The sequence below is a fragment of the Orycteropus afer genome, unplaced genomic scaffold (genome assembly GCF_000298275.1).
Source record: "Orycteropus afer afer isolate SDZICR_OR568_19922 unplaced genomic scaffold, OryAfe1.0 scaffold00104, whole genome shotgun sequence".
Taxonomy (NCBI): Eukaryota; Metazoa; Chordata; class Mammalia; order Tubulidentata; family Orycteropodidae; genus Orycteropus; species Orycteropus afer.
This window is the reverse complement of record NW_006921691.1, coordinates 7717628-7739515: the sequence shown is the minus strand read 5'-3', so window position 1 is coordinate 7739515 and position 21888 is coordinate 7717628. Positions and strand designations below refer to the sequence as shown.

Below are 21888 nucleotides of genomic sequence, written 5' to 3'. Positions count from 1 at the left end.
GCTTTGCCTCCTGTTCCTGGACCCCTGAAGCTAGAGGCTTTTCTTAACTCAGGCAGCTGCTGGCTGCTGAGGCTGACAAACTCAAGGTCGACAAGCAAAATGGTACAGTCCCAAGATTATCAAGCAATATGGCAAGCCCCTAGTTAAACAGTCCCAAAATTGGTAGATAATATAGCAGACCACTGATGACTCGGCCAAACACAGGATCCAGAGGTGCCAAAAGCTGGAGACCTTCCTCAAAGCTGCTTCTTACATACTGGAAGCAGACCACATCCCTAAGGCAGCTACTCAGCCACTCACAGTGGATTCCACCATTGAGTACATTACCAGTCTCCTCACGGGGGGTGGGTGGGGGGTGGTAACTACATCCAGCTGCCCAGCCACTCAAAACTCAGCCCAGCCAAGACGACACATAACCTTAACTACCACAGCCGTGGACTGCCAGAATAATGAACAAATATGCCTTGGAAGAAGTACAGCCACAATTTTTAGAAGCAAGGATGGCAAGATTTCCTTTCAGGTACTTTGGAGGTGTTATTATGAGGACCAGTCCCTGGTGAAAAACACCATGCTTTGTAAAGGGTGAGCAGAAAAAGGACAAGAACCTGAATGAGATGGATTGACACAGTGGCTGCAACAATGGGCTCAAGCACAGCAACAATTGTGAGGAAAGCACAGGACAAGGCAGTGTTTGTTCTGTTGTACACAGAATGTCTATGAATCGGAACCAAGTGAATGATACTTAGCATCAACAACAATGTGCAAGGTATAGATTACAAGCTGAATCCAAAACACTGATATACAGAAGAGGCATCCTTTTGTCCTAAAGGTCCTCATTTGGCCCTCAATATGTAAATTCCTGATCTAAAAGGTGCTGATGACCTTATCCGTTTTGCCCACCTCAGGAGGCATTTGGGGAGACGCGTCAGAGACTTGGCGAAAACGTGCACTCCAAAGTAGTTTTCGGGTCTAAAGTAACAAATGGCTCATAAATTCAGAATGTCGGGCTGAAATCGCCAATTTAGGGTTGGGCAGAGCTGGCACTACTCTGAAGGCCCAAGGTCTCACATGGACCAGACCTGAAAGTTGCTTGAGACCTGGTAAGTCTCCCTCGCTGCCTAAGGCGTTAGGAAGACTCAGCAGGCGGTCTTTCTGCCACACAGCTGCCTTTTTGGTGACTGCGACCATAGTTTCGGTTCCCTCGGAAGGACCAGGAGAACGCAAGGCGAACCGCGGTAGGTAACCTAGCCCGAGCCTGAAGGGGAACCCGTGGTTGGCTGACCCGCGGGCGGACCCGGCCCGCCTACTACTTCCGGCCGCGGCTGTGTAGAGCCGGGAATCTCGCCGCGCGCGGTTCACTGGGACGGCACGGGGCTGCCCCCTCCCGGCGGCGGGCGGCGAGTCTACCCACCAGGGTGGCCTGTCTGACTGCGACGACCTAGCAGGCTTTTCAACGCTTTCGGCCCGTACTTCGAGGCTCGGTTCTCGCCACGAGTATTTTTTTTTTTAATTATTCTTTTAATTTTTGTTAACTCACAATTCCACAGGCTCTCGCAGCTTTTTTTTTTTTTTTTGAAGTGGGGAGCTAGAAAAGTAAGAGGAAAAAGACTTAGGAGTGCGAGGCAGAGATGGAGGAAGGCACTCAGGCCTCAGACTGGGACAGTGATGAAACCGTGATAGAGGGGTCGGTGACCGAGAGCGACCTGGAAGAAGAGGACCTGCCCTGGAGAAGGTGACCGGCCTTAAGGCTGGAACGCTTACAACCTCGAGCCCCCCAGGACTAGGCACTGGTGGGAGAGACGCTCTCAGGGCACGTCAGGGTTCTGAATTAGAAATTTTTACCAGCAGGTCTTACGCTTGCTTGCGGGCATGAGGGAAGTTGAGCCAAGGCAGCCCTGCCTGAGCTAAGAGTTAGACATTGTAAATAAACAAGCCTCTCCCTCCCCCAGTTTAGGACAAAATTAGGTTGATAGCAGGTGGCTTTATAGCATTTTTTCAAAAGCCTTTCCTCCTAGACTGGGGCACAGGCGAAAAAGGCTTGAGTCTAATTTCAAATGGATTTTGGTTCAAGCAACTGTTAGCTCAAGTCAAGGAAATGGTTAACAATTTCTCTGGAGAAAGGAAGCCTGATGGGAGTACCTGGTTCCTACCAAACCAGAAAGGGATCGTTTTGTAATAAAAAGTTGGTAGTTTAGTTCATGAGGGTCTTTATTGAACATGATCTCTGTGCTAGATGCAGGAAAAAGATGGACAGGATAAGTTAGCCACCCTTTAGAAACCTACAGGCCAAGAAATACACATAAATAACTTAAATGTAATGTGGAAAGTCTAGAGACTAATATTTGTTCAGGGTGGTTTAGGAACTCAGAGGGACTCTTATTTCAACGTACTTGGTCTTGAGAGTTTACTAGGGTCCTCCTGATTAGTGGCTTGAAGGTGGGTTAGTAATTAGCCAGATTAAGAAGAGCTGTTGTAGGCCAAGGGAACTTACTGGGTAAAGACATACAAAAGAAAAAAAAAAAAAAAATCAAAACTCTAGGGAAGTAGATGGCCCAACCTTCCTTCCAAGGAGTGGCTAGTGGGTTAGCACTGCCAGCCTTCTGGTAAACAGGCAAATGGCCTTAGGCCCTACACCACCAGAGCTCCTGGGTAAAGACATAGATGTGGCATATAGCACTGTGGTATGTGTGCTGGAATGATTCAACAGCAATGTGTTTGATTTGGTTTTATGATTCATTTTGAGTTACTTTTGTCTGTGGTGTAAATTATGGGTTAAGGTTCATTTTTTTGCATCCGAATGCCAGTTGTTGCAGCACACTTTGTGGAAAAGACTATTCTTTTACCATTGAATTGTCTTTGCACTTTTGTCCAAAATCAGTTGACCATATTTTTGTGGATCTATTTCTGGACTCCATTCTATTCCATTGATCTGTATGTGTTTGTCTTGTTACCTAGTGCTGCTGTAACAGAAATACCAGAAGTGTTTGGCTTTAATGAATAGACATTTATTTTCCCACAGTACTGGAAGCCAAATCAAGGTCTTAGATGTGTGAATTCCTTTGCAAGGCTTTCTCCTAGTTTCTGGTGTCGGCCAGTGATTCTTGACCTGCCTTTGCTTACAGACAGCCCTCTCATTTTTCTGATTTACCCTGTGTGTATGTGTGTGCGTGTGTGCCTTTTCTTGCCTTATTATTTGGAAGTAATTAGGCTTAAGATCCTGACGGTATGACCTCAGTTAATTGATTTATAATATTATGCTAGATTTTGTTATGGAAGGTGATTGTCTTACATTACAAAAGACAATCTTCTCTACCCAAGACCAACTGATTTAATCACATGTAATTAATCCATGACAACTAGACTAGTGTTTGACCAAATCACTGGGAACCATAGCCTAGGCAAATTGACACAGAAAATTAACCATCTCAGTATTCTTTCACATTTATCACCCTGTATTGATTATTATAGCTTTATAATAAGTCTTGAAATCAGGTAGTGTGAGTCTTCTAACTTTAATCTTCTTTTTCATAATTGTTTATGTTATTCTTATTTGTTTCCTCATATGAATTTTAGGATCCACTTGTTTTTAACCACAAATTCAATTTCTATTACAAATATAGGATATTTAGTTTATTTTTCTTGATTGTGAGTAGTTTTGGTAGTTTGTTGTTAGATTTGATGTTGAGGTATTGACACTTCTATTATTATATAATGTCCCTCCTTATTGCAAGGAGTGGTTAAAGTATTTAACTGCTAACTAAGAGGTTGTCTGTTTGAGCTCAGCAGCTGCCCCTTGGGAGAAAGACTAGGCAGTCTGCTTTTGTAATGATTGGCCACCTTGGAAACCCTATGGGGCAGTTCTACTCTGTCTTATAGAGTTGCTGTGAGTCAGAATCAACTTAATGGCAGTGAGTTTCTCCATATTGCTGATAATTTTTCTTGTTCTGAAGACTACTTTGTCTAGTATAGTTAGTGTAGTTTTCTTTTGATTCTTGTTATCCTGGCATATCTTTTATTCCATCCTTTTACTTATAACCTGGGAGCTTGTAACCTTTCTGTAAAGTAGATATTTTTAGACAGCATATAGCTGGGTCTTTTTTTTTTTTTTTTTTTAAATTTAATCTGACTATCTAGATGATTGCAAATAGTTTGTGATTGTCTATAACTAAAAGATTGCCACTTCCAACCCACCCAGCAGTACTGTAGAAGAAAGACTTGACAAAGATTATAGCCAAGAAAACCCTACAGAGTTTGGTTCTACTTTTAACACATGAGGTTGGAATCAACTTGATGGCAGTGGGCTTTTGGTTTTCGATTTGTGTATTTTAATTGGTATTTTGAGACCAATTTAATGTAATTATGGAAATAATTGGATTCAGGCCTATCATTTCATTATTTGCTTTCTATTTTCCCCTCTGCTTTTGTCCCTCTGTTTCCCCTTTCCTGTCTTTTCTTTTACTTTTTTTTAGTAGTGGTTCTGGGGACTATAATTTGCACACCTAAATTTTGCAGTCTAAATAGTTAGAGTTATTAATTTACCACTTCAGGTAAAACACAGAGGCCTTAATGGTCATATAAGTCCCTTTACCCTCCTCCCTTTATTTTATAGAGTCATGTATTTTACATCTACACATATTCAACCCCCTATAAAATTTTACAATTTTTGCTTTCCATAGTCATACCTACTTAAAGAAATTAATAAGAAAACATATTTCTAATTTCTGTGGCTTTTCGTTCATTCCTAAATTTCCAAGTTTCCCTGTAGTATCATTTCTCTTAAGCCTGAAGAATTTCCTTCATTACTTCTTTTAGCAGAAGTCTGTTGATGAAAATTCTCTTAGTTTTTCTTCATCTTATACCTTCACTCCCACTCTGGTAGCATAGTGCCTAAGGCACTTGACTGCTAACCAGAAGGCTGGAGGTTCAAACCCACCAGCCACTTCTCGGAAGGAAGTTGGGCTATCTAATTCCATAGTGATACCACCTCGGAAACCCAAGGAGTGGTCGCTATGAGTTGGGTCTGACTCGACAGCACATAACAACAACCACCACCACTAGGATACTCTTTCACTCCCACTAAGGTAGCCTGATGATGCTGCGGTTAAAGTGCTTGACTGTTAACCTATGGGTTGGAAGTTCAAACCTATTAGCCACTTTGTGGGGTAAAAGGTGTGTCAGTTTGCTTTTGTGAAATATTATAGCCTTAAACCCTATGGGGGCAGTTCTACTTTGTGTTCTATAGGGTCACTGTGAGGTGGAATTGTAAAGGATATTTTCACTGAATATAAAATTCTGAGTGGATAGTTCTTTTCTTTTGACATTTGAAAGATGTTCTACTGTTCTGTGGCTTTCGTGGTTTCAAATGAAAAATCCCCAGTCATTTGAATCACTACTTCTCATACGATGTATGTCATTTTTCTGTTTGCTTTCTAATTTTTATTTTTGGTTTTTAGAAATTTGATTATGATATGTTTGGACATAATTTTCTATTTTTCTTATTTGGGGTTTATTGAGTTTTTTAAATTTGTAAGTTTGTATCTTTCACCAAATTTGGGAAGATTTCAGCCATTAGTTCTTCAGATATTTTTTTTTGCACCAAACTGTTCTCTCCTTGTGGAATTTCAGTGAGATGGATATTAGACCTTTAGATACTGTCTTCCAGGTCTCTGTGACTCTGCTAATTATTTTTCAATATTTTTCTCTCAGTTCTTCAGACTATATAATTTCTATTGATCTAGTTTCAACCTTGGGAGCTCTGGTAGCATAATGGTTAAGACACTTGCCTGCTAACCAGATGGCTGGCGGTTCAAACCCACCAGCCACTCCTCAGAAGGAAGGTTGGGCAATCCTACTTCTGTAGTGATACTGCCTCGGAAACCCAAGGAGGGGTTGCTATGAATCGGGTTTGACTCGACGGCACATAACAAGTTTCAACCTTACTTACTCTTTTCTTTGCAATATCCAATTTGTTACTGAGCTCATCCAGTGAATTTCTTACTTCAGATATTGTAATTTTCTCTTATAAAATTTCCATTTGTTTATCTTTTATAGTTTTTGTTTCTCTGCTAAGAATTTCAGGCTTCCCTTTCATTTGACTAGTGTTCATGTTAAATTGAGAGAGGATGGTTTTAAAAGCAGCTTCAAAGTCTTTGTCTTATAATTTCAACATCTGGGTCATCGTGGAGAATTGGTCAGATTTTCTTGGTTCTTTGCAGGTTGAGTAATTCTGGGTTGTATCTTTAGCATTTTGAATATTGTGTTGTGGATTTTTGGTCCTATTAAAATCCCGTGGAGAATGTTGGTTCTTGTTTTTAGAAGCACTTAACCTAATTAGATTTAGATTGTAAGTTCTGTGGATGGTGTTTGCAACATCAATATGATTGATATTCAGTACTTTTACTCTGGTGCTTGAGTCTGCGTAATATATCTACTGCTTGCATTATTCCGGTATTTGAGCAGTAGTTAATATCATTGTTCACTTCTCTAAGCCTTTGTGATGCTTCTTTGGCTCTTCTGTGTATGTGGACAACTCAGGGTTACCTGGGACTTATGTCAGATCATATACAGAATTAGGTAGTTCTCTTTTTCCAACTCTCTCGTCTCCAGAATTCCCTCCTCCTTCTTCCCACATATATTTGCTGGTTCATCTGACCAAAAGATGAGTTTCTCTCAGAGTGTTAGCCTTCTGTGATATCTGGCAGTTGCTTGCAGTTTGAGCCCCCCTTCAGGTCAAAGAACTCTGGTGGTGTAGTGGTTAAGTCATTTGGCAACTAACTGAAGTCAGTGCCACGAACCCAGCAGCTGCTCTGTGGAAGAAAGATTTGCAGCCTTGGAAACCCAGTGGGAGTCACTATGAGTTGGAATTGACTCAATGGCAATGAGTTTGATTTTTGGCTTTCAGGTCAGAATGTTAAGAAAAAGGATTTTGCACACACACGCACTCGCGTGCACACACACCCACACAAAGGGGATTCTCCACATACTCTTCAGACTGGATAGACCCCTTTTCCTTGTTTTTCAGGCTAGAGTGGCAGATTTTCTCTTGGGTTTTAAGAGCCTGTGCTACCACAGAGGTGTTAGTACAGCTGTAAGGTTGGGCCTGGCTTTAGGTCAGGCCTGGGAAATGATAGGAAGGGGGAAAAAAAAGAAACCAGGGATTCTTTTCATGCTCTTTAGCATGTTCACTGCCATTAGAGTCAGTTCCAACTTGTAATGACCCTGTAGGACAGAGTAGAACTGTCCTGGCTTATCTTTCTCCCATAGAGTGGCTGATGGATTCAAATCAGCAACATTTGGTTGGCAGCTGAATGCTAATTTAACCACTGCACCACCAGAGCTCCTTCCTCTGGCATAGAGAGACCTTTTTTCCCTGGTGTTCTGGATAGTCATAGAAGATTTCTTCTGGAGTTTTTGCTGTTCATGCTCACTTCACAGTTTTGGGAATTGGCCTGCCCTGGATCAAAGCCAAGAGACAAAAAAAAAGACCAAAGTGGAGGGAAAAACCTCCAAACCCCCCAAAAGATGAAACTTACCCCTGTTACAGATTGTTATTTAGATTTTGACTTCAGTCTATAATCCACCTGCTATTGTTTACTTTTCAGGGTTCTCAGATAGTTGTCGTTTATATTCTGTCTAGAGTTTTTGCTTGTAATGAGTAAATGAACAGACTATAGATGATTCAGTCTGTCTTAATCAGCCAATTGTTTTCTCTTCTGACTCATATGTACTTCATAGCAGCTTCCAAGGTTGAAAATTAGCTTCTCTTCTTTTTATTGACATGGCAGTTCAGAGTCTAAGGAGAACTAGGGCTGAATGCCAGTTTTTTTTTTGTTTGTTTGTTTGTTTTGTTTTCTTCTTCATCTTCTTTGCTTAATTGTAGGCACTTCATACTGTTTTTCGTGCACAAGCTCTCAACTTTGGAATGAGAATCATGGGTTCTAGCAAAGATCTTCAACAGGTCAAACGTTATACAGTTTTGTATAGCTAAGTAATTCTTGTAAAATGTTGTAAAATGTAAAATGTTGCAGCTACTAAGGCCTTTTTGCTAAGAACTGAGAAGGGGCTTGATGACCTTTGGAACTGGAAAAGGCAAGCCTTTCAAGGAAGCAGAATGCCAGGTGTTAACTGTGTATGAAAAAACACCCTTTGAGAGCCTGGTTTTGGTCCTATCTCTGCCTCTGGAAACTTTGTTCTAGGATGCAGCCAGTGATTTTCTGCTTCTGTAGGTGTTAACTACTAATCCTTTGTAAAAAATGCAAGTTGCTGAGTGGTAGGGTTTTGTGCTCGGAAGGAAAGTTGGGCAGTCCTACTTCTGTAGTGATACTGCCTCGGAAACCCAAGGAGGGGTCGCTATGAGTCAGGGCTGACTCGACGGCACATAACAACAACAACAACAACAGGGTTTTGTGATTTGTATTCTAAGAGGCAGAATTCATTATACACACACACACACACACACACACATATATACACCTTGAACTTTTTACCAATCCTTATTTTCTGTCCCATGCTCTTAAAATCTTAACTGCTCAAAACCTTAAGAGCGGTATACCAAGTTAATTACTACGATATATTTAAACAGAACTATTTTATAAGACAGCTCATTGTTATGTGGATTTGTATATATGTTCAGGTCAGATTATATCCTCTGAACATTATAATTGCATACCAAAACAAACAAAACAAAAAAACCAAAAAGAAACCCACTGCCATTGAGTCAATTCTGAGTCATAGTGACCTCCATTGGGTTTCTAAGGTGGTAAATCTTTTTAGTACAGCCCCATCTTCCTTCCATGGAGCAGCTGGTGGATTTGAACAGCCAGTCTTCTGATTAGCAGTCAAAATGCCTTAGGCACTGCCACTGGAACTCATTATAATTGTGTGCATTAAAAGCTACTTCAACATAATGATTCTGAAAGATGAGTGTTACTTCTATCCCTTAAAATAGACCAAGCTTGTCATGTTAATTCTCTAAATAGAAAATACCTGTTACAAACGATATTAAAATATCTTTTAACTGAAGGAATGTAGAAATGAAAGCAAAGTACAAAGAGACATGGGCTTAATAATCAAATTAAATTAAGAAAGCAACATTTTTGGTCAGTATCTATGTCAAAATAGAAGATATTTCAAGTAAAGCAGAATGATGCCAAGTAGTATTTTTAGAACTGTTACGCTAAAGTAATAATTAGATTTTTTTAAGAATCAGAGGCTTAGCATAGCATCAAGACTCTGTGCTATTGAAGTTTTGATAACATATAAAACTGAAACCTAAGGCACTTGACTGCTAACCAGAAGGCTGGTGGTTCAAACCCGCCAGCCACTCCTCGGAAGGAAGGTTGGGCAATCTACTTCCATAGTGATACTGCCTCAGCACCCCAAGGAGGGGTCGCTATGAGTCGGGGCCGACTCGATGGCAAATGACAACAACAACAACAATTGTCATTAGAAATTTCACTGTACTTTTAACAAAGCAGTGAAAATGGTTTGAAATCTTTAATCAGATTTTGCCTGAAATTTTTCCTTTAACTCGGTCAGCTAACTTTCCCTGCTGCTTATTTACGAGAATTTAAACTTCCTAGTATCTCGGCTATATTATTAAAATACTGCACCCTAAAACCCTCCAGAACATGGATGAACATGGAAGACATTATGCTGAATTAAATAAGTCAATCACAGAAGGACAAATGTGGTATTTGTTCATTATTGTAAAAGCTCAAGGAAAGATTTATATATGGAAGGATGGGAGGGGTTGGGTGGGAGGGGAGGGGAGGGGAAGGAACATTGCAAAAAAAACAAAAAAATGTGTGTGACCTATAGAATGTAAAATGAATCTGCTTTGTAAAAAATTTCACCCAAATCACAATAAAAAGTTAAAAATGAATAAATAAAATATTGCACCCATAGTGAAGTAGTCAGTGAATTTTGGCAAATTTGTTATTGCTGTATATAATCAAGAAATAAAAAATATTTTCAGTCATTTCCTGATACGAATAAGTAATTTTTCTAGGCCTTACTTTTTTCATTTTCTTTTTAGGATATAGTAAAAAGAATACAACCCAAAAATTCCATGTAAGGCAACTTATTTCTGAGATATTTACAATAACAAAAAAAAAACTAAATGTATTAGAATTTTTTAATGCTTAAATTAATCAAGCATGATATGATGATAGTATATTATCAATATTTAATGGTTTTGGGAAGAATTTTAATGACACAATGTTAGATGAAAAATGTAGCTTCTAAAACTTTATAAAGATTGACCAAAGGTTTGTAAAAAGAATTTATAGTCACACACACACACACATGCACACACACGCACTCACAGAGAAATGCAATGGGTTTCTCTTATATATAGCTTTGTAAAAAGAATTTATAGTCACACACACACACACATGCACACACACGCACTCACAGAGAAATGCAATGGGTTTCTCTTATATATAGCCTTTTGGCCCTGGATTTGTAATTCTGTCAAAATTGATTTGTTGGGCCACAAACTGCCTTGTGATTGGTCTATTTTACTCACCATGCAGGGATTCGTCTGTTTACTGGTTGGAATGATAGTGTGTAAAATTGTCCAGTAGGGTTGAGCAAATTGTGGTCCACCTAGAAGATTGGTTGGTTCATGGTCCTGCTGGAGGGCCATGCTTTGAAATTGATAAAGAGTTTGGTTATATAAGCTGCCAACCCCACAGAGGTAGAGGTGGGGAGGAGGGAACCTCAAGACCAAGAAAAGCCTGGAACAGAGTGATTTGGACCTGGGGTTCCCTAATAGCCCCTTAAAAGAGCTGTAATACAGGTCAAGGACTGTAACATTGAAGGCAGAACGAGGCCTGGAAGGGGCTCAGCAGCAGAGCTAGTGGTTGAGGGAGGGCCTGCATAACTGAGAGAGGGCCTTCACAGCTGAGAGGACTACAACATTGGTTATGACCTGGGCCAGTTAGCAGCAGAGAGGCCTACAGTGGGGATGCTTAATGGCAGAGAGCAACTGAGAGATCTGCCCTTGTTGGAAGTTATCTTGTATTGAAGGGGGAGAGATGGGCTTTCAGCTTTGTGAGAGTAACCAGACCTTGCCTTTGTGCTTCCTTATCCTCAGTTGCAGCCTGTTACTTCCCTAATAAGCCACATAACTATGAGTATGGTCTGTGAGTTATGTGTGGCCATTGCAACAAATTATTGAACCCTGCAGAGAAGTAGAGAGTGCTGTGGAGGGAACAGCTGGTATCAGAAATGGTGAAAAAGTTGGAGAGTGGATGTATGTCTCACCTCCATCTCATAGGAACCTGCTTTGTGCCGATCCTGATTCTTAACCATCAGGAATTTAGATGATTCTTTTTGCCACATTACCCACACAAGCCACCACAGAGAAAAAGCTCAAAGGGAATACAGGTAGATTTACAGGAGATCTCTATATTCTTATTTATACTTTCTTTTTTGTCTGCAGTTTGTTTTGATCCTAATTTGAACAAAACAACTGTATAAAGAGACAACTAGAAAACATGACTTCTGTCTGTTAATTAGCTATCTATTTGCTGTATAACAACTTACTCCAAAATTTAGTGTCTTACAACCATACACATGTATTATCCTATATCTTGGGATCAGGAATCCAGGCTTGGCTTAATTGGGTACTCTGGCTCAGAGTCTCTCACAGGCAGCATTCATCTCAAGACTCAACTGGGAAGCATATGCTTCCTAGCTCATTTACATGGTTGTTGGCAGGATTTAGGTCCTCACTGGCTGTTGGACTGAGGCCTCAGTTCTTTGCCAAATATTGACTGGAGACCTCCCTTAGTTTGCCATGGAGGTTTCTCTAGACGGTAGTTAACAGTATGGCAAACTGACTTTCATCAGAGAGAGGAAGCAAGAGAATAAGAGAGGGAGAGCAAGATAGAAACTGCTGTCTTTTTGTAACTACATCTCTAAGGTAGCATCCCAACATGGCTGGTGTATTCTCTTCATTAGAAGAGTCACTGGATCCAGCCCACATTCAAAGGAAGGAGTTATACAGGGTATAAATACCATTGTAGAGTATGCCTACCAGACTGTAAATATGATCATGTCAAGGAATTACTGACTTTTTTTTAAGGTGTAATGATTATGGTTCTTTTTTAAAAGGTGTGATTATTGTGGGTACATTACAAAAGAGTCCTTTAATTTCCGAAGTATTATCTTATAGAGTTACATACCGAATATTCATTGATGAAATAAAATAAAATGTCCAGAATTTACTTCAAAATTATTCAGGGATAGGTCAGGAGGGAGTGGGAGTAACAGGAGGATTAGAGAGGAAATAGGATTGGCTGTAAACTGATAATTATTGAATCTAGATGATGGATATACTATTCTCTCTTTTAATTTGTTCATGTTTGAAGTTTTCCCTAAGAAGTCAAAAAACAAAGAAGCATAAAACCCGTGATGTCAAATCAAATAAGCATGTTGTAGTATAGATAATTCACTGTTGTACTCTTGGATTCTGGAAAGTTTTTTTTTTCCTTGTAAGTAGAAAAGATGATATGTAAGCCTGCCGAGTAGCATATTCAACATGGTGTATCATTGCTATTTCTTAGTTAGGTATCCCTTACTAGATTTGGAACTTCTTTAGGGCAAAGACTGTGTGTCTTTTCTTTCTTTGTTACTTTGATTCTTCCTAGCACATAGTAAGAAGCATATGCAAAAATTAAAAGAATTCTATCATTGTGTGTTATGAAAATATACATTCAGAGTTAACCCTAGGATTTTAATCTCAGTTTCTCTGGTATAGAGAAAACTGAAGGGGAAAAACCATGCCAAGGCTGGTTTCTCATGTGGTCTCATTTCCTCTCTGTTCAAAAAACTAGATTGATATTTGTCCTTTACCCTCAAAATTCCAAAAGTAATAACAGAATATTTCTAAAAATGAACATGACCACATGAATGAATCTTTATAGTCAGTTTAAGTGTAATAGAAAATGATGCTTCAAATGGAAGCCCCTCCTCCCCCTTTTTTTTAAGGTACCACGATAACCATCTTTGCCTTCTTTTTTGGTATTTGAAAGGTTGCTTTTTGATCGAAAGATATCTCTTAGATCTGAGTCCAGTCTCCATCCTGGTACACATAGAATGGGCAAAGGTAAGAAATTACTTTTTAGTAAGTAATTCCTTTAATTTCCAAAGTATTATTGTTTCACTAACTTTTCTTTTTTCTTTAGTCCTCATCTCACCTGGTATCTCAAAGTCAAGTTAGAGTTTCACCTTTGAACAGCTTTTCCTACATGTAATTGGAAGGGTCAGTGTTTAATATTGGTCCCAGAATGTGTTCTTAAGATGTATAAAGTATCACTAGTAAGGAGTTAGACATCTGCTATAATATTCCAACCAAATTTTTAAAAATTTCATTTCTTTTCCTTTCCAACTGCATAGATTTTTGTGATTTTTTCTAATTATTAAAAGTAAACATTTTTAATGTACAAAGTATTATTCTCTGGAAAGTGAAAGGTCCCACCTTTACTCTCCTTTTTAATTTCACTTCCAAATTTTGCCAATATTTTGTATTTTTATATCCTTCCAGACTTTTGTATGCCAATATAAATATCTTTTTTATAAATAATACTGTCTGTATTTCTTTCCTTGTCTGCATTGATCTTAATTTTTAAATTGCTGCATATCATTCCATTGTATTAATATACCCTTATTTAATGAATTGATGATATTTATGGTGTTTCTCACTTAATACCATTATAGATATGAGTATTCTAGTACTTGCACCTTTGCCTACTTTTCTGATTATTTCTTTGGAATACCTAAGTGTAGATTTGCTTTTAAAGGGTGTGTGCATGTCAGATTTTGATATAGATTGCCCCCTCAAAAGATAACTTTTCCCCTCAGATTCAGTACAGAACATACTGTCTTGCTAAATTGGTAAGTACTCGGTATCTCTTTTAATTTGCTTTTTTGAGGAATACTGAGGTTAGGCATATTTTAATATTGGTCATTCATAGTTATTTTGAATGTGTGAATTGCCTATAAATGTCTCTTAATTATTTTTATCTTACTAATTATTTATAAGATCATTTTATACATGAAAAATAGCAAACCTTTATCATATATATTGCAGACAGTTTTACTCAGTTTACTGGTTCTTTTATAATTTATTCATATCTTTTATAGTACAGAATTTTGAAGTTTTTATATAATAAAAATCTGTCAGTCTTTTCTGTAAGGGTTTTTTGGTTTTCTGTCAAGTTTAGAAATAGTTTATCTACCTTAAGACCATAAAAATATTTTTCTTTATTTCCATTTATTATATTTATAGTTTTTACATTTATTTCTTTAATCAGTGTATAATATTTTGGCATATGGGAAAGGAAGGGTTCTAACTTTACTTTTTCACACAGTTAACCAGTTGCCCAAATATTATTTATTGAAAAATCTTTTTGTAATTGTTTAAAAGGCCATTATTGTCATACATTAAATTATCAGATATATATAGGTATGCTGTTGAGTCTATTTGACTCATAGCGACCCCTTTTGGGTTTCTGAGGCAGTATCTCTATGGAAGTAGATTGCCCAATCTTCCTTCCAGGGAGTGGCTGGTGAGTTTGAACTTCCAGCCTACTGGTTAGCAGTCAAATATCTTAGGCACTACACCACCAGAGCTCCCATTTTATATAGGTCTGTAAGGAGCTCTGGCCACCACTTGTCTGTCAGTTTGTTGTATTGTGGTGGCTTGTGCATTGCTGTGAGGCTGGAGGCTATGCCACTGGTATTTCAAATACCAGCAGGGTCATCCATGGTGGACAGATTTTAACAGAGCTTCCAGACTAAGACAGACTTGGAAGAAGGAAGGGTCCATCCACTTCTCAAAGAATTGACCAGTGAAAACCTTATGAATAGCAGCAAAACACTGATATATCACTGGAAAACTATGATAAGCCCTGAAACATTGTCTGATATAGAGCTGGAAGATGAGCCCCTCAGGTTGGAAGGCACTCAAAATACAACTAGGAAAGAGCTGCCTCCAGAAAATAGAGTGGACCTTAAGGACATGGATAGAGTAAAGCTTTTGGGACCTCCATTTCCTATGTGGCACAACTCAAAATGGGAAGAAACAACTGCAAACATCCATTAATAATTGGAACATTTTTTTAATAGTCATTTCTTTAGAAACTCAGAGTGGGGAAAGAAGAGTTAAGATATGGGCTCCATTTGCCATCTCAAAAACAGAATTTTTTTTTTTTTTTTTGGTTATATATTAGCATTATGAGTTTTCAAAAATGATCCAAAAGAAGTTAAGAAAAAAAAAAGATTCTTTCTAATAAGGCTTGATTCTGTATAATTTTTTAGACAGATACTTTGCATTCATTGATCCTGAGGATCATGGATTCATTTTCCTATGTAGTATATGCATTTCCTTCTAATTAGCAATTCAGAAACCTTGAGACTTAAAGTAACAGTTAAGGAATTGAAAAACCAAACGAAATTCATGATCGTTGAGTTAATTTTGACTCGTTGGGTTTCCAAGGCTGTGCATCTTTACAGAAGCAGACTGCCTCATCTTTCTTCATGGAGTGGCAGGTGGGTTTGAACCACTAACCTTCTGGTTAGTAGCCAAATGCTTTAACCACTATACCATCAGAGCTCTGTTAAGAAATTAGGATTTACAAAATGAGTTTTAATGATACTTTTAAATGTTAGTAAAATCATAAAATCATAAGTTCATTGTCAAAACAGAGCAGTAAAACTGTTGCAAATGATTTGTGATTATATTTCATTCTAGGCATACCTTCTCCTGAAATTCAACTTGGGTTTAAACTCAGAGAGTATCCACAAGAGCAAATGAATGAAAATATGACAATGCCTGTTCCTAGTGAGGATACAGTCTTACAGGTGTGTAGCACATTGATTGAATGGATACTAATTAAGGATTGGAAATGCTATCTCTAAAAGCAGCAAATTACTAATCAAAATTCTTTTTGTCTATTATTGACTTAATTCTTCTCTCCTTTAGTGTTTCTCCCTTTCTTAACCAGTCATTATGTTTTTTTGCTGCAACTTTGATGAAAGTAAATTATTTTAGGAGAAAGATTTAAAATGTTTCCTTGTTTCTTCCCTTATGCCTTTTATATTTCTCTCTCTCTGGTAGAAGTCTGTAGATAAGGGAAACAGAGGTTAAAGCAAGATATAATAGTTACAATTTTCATCTACTTTGTATGTCAGAGATCATCTGTTCCATTTGCCTCTGTGCTGCTCTAACAGAAATACCACAAATGGGATGGCTTTAACAAATGGGTTTATTCCCTTACAGTTTTGGAGGCTTCAAGTCCAAGTTCAAAGTGGCAGCTGTAAGGGCTGGGTGAAAGCCCCTCAACCTTGGGCTTCAGCTCTGCCTCCTGCTCCTGGCCCACTGAAGCTGGAGGCTTTTCTTCACTCAGGCATCTGCTGGCTGCTGAAGCTCTCAAGCCCAAGGTTGACAAGTAAAAAGGCACAGTCCCAATGTGACCAAACAACATGGCAGGCCACTAATTCAAGTCCAGGAGTAGTCCCAAGATTGGCAGGGCATGGCAGGCTGTTGAACAACAACTTGGCTGTATGCAGGGTTCAAGTGTGCCAAAAGGCTACAGGCCAAACTCAGGACTTCTCCTTATATACAGGAAGCAGACCATATCCCGAAAGCAGCTACTCAGCTGCTCATGGCAGATTCCACCATGGAGCTGATTGCCAGTCTCATCATGGGGAATAACTACCACTAGCTGCCCAGCCACTCAACCAGGCTTAGCCAGGTTGACAACAACCTTAACTACCACATCATCTTAAATTTATAAAGAAGATACTAGTATTATAATTTGAGATATAGGTTGCTGAAAAGGTTTTTTTCTTCTCTATGTGTGTGAGAGTGTGTATGTATACACACATATGCTAAGAATTTTTTTATTTGCTGTTTTTCACATAAACATCCTGAGTGAAATAAAAGGGCAATTCACTTACCACCTTGACATAAATAAATTAGCTAATGAGAGATACTTACAAAGTCTTAAGGAATGGAAGGGAACAAAAGTACATTTAAATACAGAAAAGATGACTGACAGTTCCAAAGTATTACAGTGAGGGTATAGTTAATATTAAGAACCAAATACAGGCACCTCACCTTCAAGGAAAAAGTGTTCATTTGGTTTCTAATAATTTGTTTAAAAATCAGTTTTGCAATGAAGAAAAAACATTTTTTCCTTGCTTCAATAATTATGAAATGAGAAATAATTTTGTTTGTTTTTTCCTGGAACCCTTTGATAAATGATTAACCATCTTAGAGCAGTGGTTTTGGAAGCTTTATTGTCACATTCATTTGGGTAGCTTTCTAAGAATAGAGACTTCCATATCTATATGTTGGTGGAACCCGGGAATCTCCATTTTTCAAAAGCCTCCCAAGTAATTTCTGATATTCAACCAGCTTGCAACAATTGCTTTAGAGGACTTGAAGTGTTAATGAATATATCTTTCAAAGATTTATCAGATAGGAAATTAACCACTGCTGGTTATGGACTTATAATAAAATTAGGATAAACCAAAAAAAAAAAAAAATTGTCATTAAGTTGATTTTGACTCATAACAACGCTATAGGACAAAGTAGAACTCTCCCATAGGGTTTTCAAGGCTGTAATCTTTATAGAAGCAGACTGCCACATCGTTTTCTTATAGAGCAGCTGGTGGGTTTGAACTGCTGACCTTTTGGCTCACAGCCAAGTGTTTTAGCCACTGCACTACCAGGGTTTCTTTAAACTAGGATAAGAAGGAAAAATGAAGTAGTATATATTTGTTCCTCTTTTTTGGCCTTCATGGAAATTCACTGAGAGTAAAATAGATTTGTATTATCATTTAACTTTCCCTTGCCCCCCTTTGTTCTGCAGTAAATTTAGACCCTGTAACCCAAGTGTTTAATCATCTTTAGTATATTTTCAATTAATACTGTTTTCTAAACTCAAAATATTGCTACTTGCACACAGATTTTGCTTCTATAAAAATGAACCTTTAGAAATTTAATTTGTTGTAGAGCACAAGTCATAGAGCCTGCATAAAGTAAAAGCAAAGAGTTTTATTCAGGAGTAAGAAAAACAGTTCATGAATTGGGAAAATGCAGAGTTGAGGATGCTCACAACAAAGTGTGTGTTGTGTTGTCTCTGTGGAGTTAGAAGCTTTTATACATACAGAAATGAAGGGAAGGTAGGGGTAATGATTGATTATGGGTAAGATCAGCTTCAGTTTGAAGTCCTTTGAAATGTCAGGATCAGCCATCTGGTTAGGGGACAGTGAGCCAGCCAGTTTGGTTATGGTTGATAGTGGAATTGTAGTCAGCTACTCCACGGAAGCAAGACTGGGCAATCTACTTCCGTAAAGATTTACTGCCTTGGAAACCCAGTGGGGGTCACTATGAGTCAGAATCGACTTGATGGCAGTGGGTTTGGTGTTTCGTTTTCTGTTTTTGTTAATCATGAGTGTAGTAAGTTCTAAAGAAAACTGTTCACATATTCTTTTCAAATGATTTACATCTTGACCAGTTTGGTTAGTTATGATCATATTCTTACCAAGAACAATTGTTTACATCTTGACACGCTCTCCCGAAATGATTTTACATTCTTACCTTCTGTTTCCTGAGAATGCGTGTTGGCTCCGTCATTCTGTTGGCTGAGGATGGTTAAAGTTCCCTTACTCTTTTCTAAAAGTTATTTATCTGTTGGCTTCAGCAAAGCATAGTGGAATCTTACAGAAATGATAAGTTGTAGTTTTGAAGTGGAACCGATGCTAAAAAATCAAAATGGAGTCAGACTTTGAACAAAACATGGCTTCTTCCTATTAATCGAGTGTCTCAGTTATTATTACATGCTCTTACTCATTTGCCTATTGTGATCAGTAATCTCTACATGAGACTGTTTGATCAGGACTAATATTTTGCCTTGCTACATGTGGAGTCTCATCTTCAGGGTTGTTGTTGTTATGTGCTGTTGAGTCAGACCTGACTCATAGCCACCCCCTCCTTGGGTTTCCGAGGCAGTATCACTACGGAAGTGGATTGCTCAACCTTCCTTCTGAGGAGTGGCTGGTGGGTTTGAACTGCCATCCTTCTGGTTAGCAGTCAAGTGCCTTAGGCACTATGCTATCAGAGCTCCCATCTTCAGGGTTAGCAGGTCTCATGCCACTCCCAAAGGGGTAGCTTATCTTTGCAAGGGATTTTCATTGGTCTTTTGGATGGCTATTTCCTCTTTACAAACTTTTAAGACCACATACACTATTCTGACAGAGTAGCTGGGCACCATCTGAGGTTGTTTTAGGGGACTGTGAGAGTGAAGTCAAATTAGAAGGACCAACCTGATATTAAGTATAGGCCAGATCTATGGAGGGAGCTCTAGTGGCGTAGTGCCTAAGACATTTTACTGCTAATCAGAAGGCTGGCGATTCAAACCCACCAGCTACTCCTCAGAAGAAGAATGGGCAATCTATTGTAGAGATACCTCCTTGGAAACCCAAAGGGGTCACTATAAGTCGGAACTGACTTGGTGGCAGTGAGTTTGAGTTTGGTTTGGTAGATCTATGGAGTGAAGTCAGACTCACATGCGCAGGGAGACAGCTCAGGGGGCAGGAGTCCATGGAGGGATGGACACTGGGAAGAGGTAACTATGGGAAGGAAGTGGGAGGGGAGCTGTTGCATTGTGGTAAACTGGTCAATGTCATGAGACAAAGTACATGTAAACTGTATGGAAAGTGAATTTGCTCTATAAATCGTCACTCAAATCACAATAAAAACAAATTTTAAAAAAAAAAGGTAGTAAGTTTTAAACACAGGACCCACCCCCAGAGGCAGGAAAGGGAGAGAACGCTGGGGACCACAAAAGCTGCAAGATCCAGGTAGGAATTAGGTATGGGGAGAGCAGAGAGGTTTCCAGTAGCTAAGGGAGACAAACTTGTCTGTCAGTTTGTCATTCTGTGGAGTTGTATGTTGCTGTGAGGCTTGAGGCTGTGCCACTGGCACCAGTGTTTCAAATACCAGCAGGGTTGCACGTGGTGCACAAGTTTCAATGCAGCTTACAGCCTGAGACAGACTAGGAAGATGGAAGAGACCTTCTACTTCTCAAAGAATTGGCCAGGGAAAACCTTATGAATAGCAGAGAAACACTGTCTGATACATTACTGGGCAACTTTATGAATAGCCTGGAAACATTGTCCAATGCAGTGCAGGAAGATGAGCCCCTTAGATTGGAAGGTACTCAAAATACAACTGGGAAAGAGCTGCCTCATCAGAGCAGAATCAACCTTAATGATATGGATAAAGGAAATCTTTTGGGACCTCAATTTGCTAACTCAAATTGAGGAGAAACAGCTGCAAACATCCATTAATAATTGGAACATGAATATACAAAGTATGAATCTAGGAAAATTGGAAGTAGTCAAAAATGAAATGGAATGCATAAAAATTAATATCCTAGGCATTAGTGAGCTGAAATGGATGAGTTTTGGCCATTTTGAATCAGACAACCATACTATGCCAGGAATGACAATTTGAAGAGGAATGTCATGGCATTTCATCATCACAAGATATGTTTCAAAATCTGTCCTGAAGTAAATACTATCAATGATAGGATAATATCCATATGCCTACAAGAAAGACCCATTAATGTTAGTATTATACAAATTTATGCACCAACCTCCAAAGCCAAAGATGAGGAAATTGAAGATTTTATCAACTTCTGCAGTCTGAAATTGACCGAACATGCAATCAAGATGTGTTAATTATCACTGGTGATTGGAATGCAAAAGTTGGAAATAAAGAAGAATCACTAGTAGTTGGAAAATATGGCCTTGGGGACAGAAATAATGCTGGAAACTGCATCATAGAATTTTAGAAGACCAATGACTTATTCATTGCAAATACCTATTTTCAGCAACAGAAATGGCGGCTATACACGTGGACTTCACCAGATGGAGTACACAAGAATCAGATTGACTATATCTGTGGCAAGAGGAATGGAAAAGCTCAACATCTTCAGCCAAAACAAGTCCAGGGGCTGACTGTGGAATAGACCATCAACTGCTCATATGCAAGTTCAACTTGAAGGTGAAGACAATTCAAACATATCCACAAGAGCCAAAATATGACTTGAATATTTCTCTCCTGAATTTAGAGACCCTCTAAAGAGTAGATTTGATGCATTGAATACCAGTGACCGAAAACCAGAAGAATTATGGGATGACATCAAGAGCATCATTCATGAAGAAAGCAAGAGGTCATTAAAAATACAAGAAAGAAAGAAAAGACCAAAATGGATGTCAGAAGAGACTTTGAAACTTGCCTTTGAACAGGGAGTAGCTAAAGCAAATCAAAGAAATGAAAAGATAAAAGAGCTGAACAGAAGATTTCAAAGAGCAGCTCAAGCAGACAATTACTATAATGAAATGTGCAAAGACCTGGAGTTAGATAACCAAAAGGGAAGAACACACTCAGCATTTCTCAAGCTGAAAGAACTGAGGACAAAATTTAAGCCTCACATTGCAATGTTGAAGAGTCTATGGGCAAAATATTGAATGATGCAGGAAACATCAAAAGAAGATGAAAGGAATACACAGTCACTATACCAAAAAGACCTTGTCGATCATCCATTTCAGGAGGTGGCATATGATCAAGAACCAATGGTATTGAAGGAAGAAGTCTAAGCTGCACTGAAGGAAGTGGTGAAGAACAAAGCTCCAGGAATTGATGGGATACCCATTGAGATGTTTCAACAAATGGATGCCCCACTGGAGGCGCTCACTCAGCTATGCTGAGAGATTTGGAAGATAGCTACCTGGCGAACTGACTGGAAGAGAACCATATTTCTACTTATTCCAAAGAAAGGTGATCCCACAGAATGTGGAAATTAT

At 38.7% G+C, this 21888-nt stretch overlaps 1 protein-coding gene across 1 annotated transcript in view; it reads left to right on the top strand.

Annotated features, from left to right (window-relative positions):
- Positions 1-1628: 1628 nt before the first annotated feature.
- The window catches only part of ANKRD31 (ankyrin repeat domain 31), a 268129-nt gene continuing 247869 nt past the window's right edge, over positions 1629-21888 (top strand). Inside the window, exons 1-3 of the mRNA XM_042781319.1 lie at positions 1629-1732; positions 13041-13114; positions 15761-15870. Coding sequence (XP_042637253.1) covers positions 1629-1732; positions 13041-13114; positions 15761-15870 — 288 coding nt within the window. The remainder of the gene's footprint in view (positions 1733-13040; positions 13115-15760; positions 15871-21888) is intronic.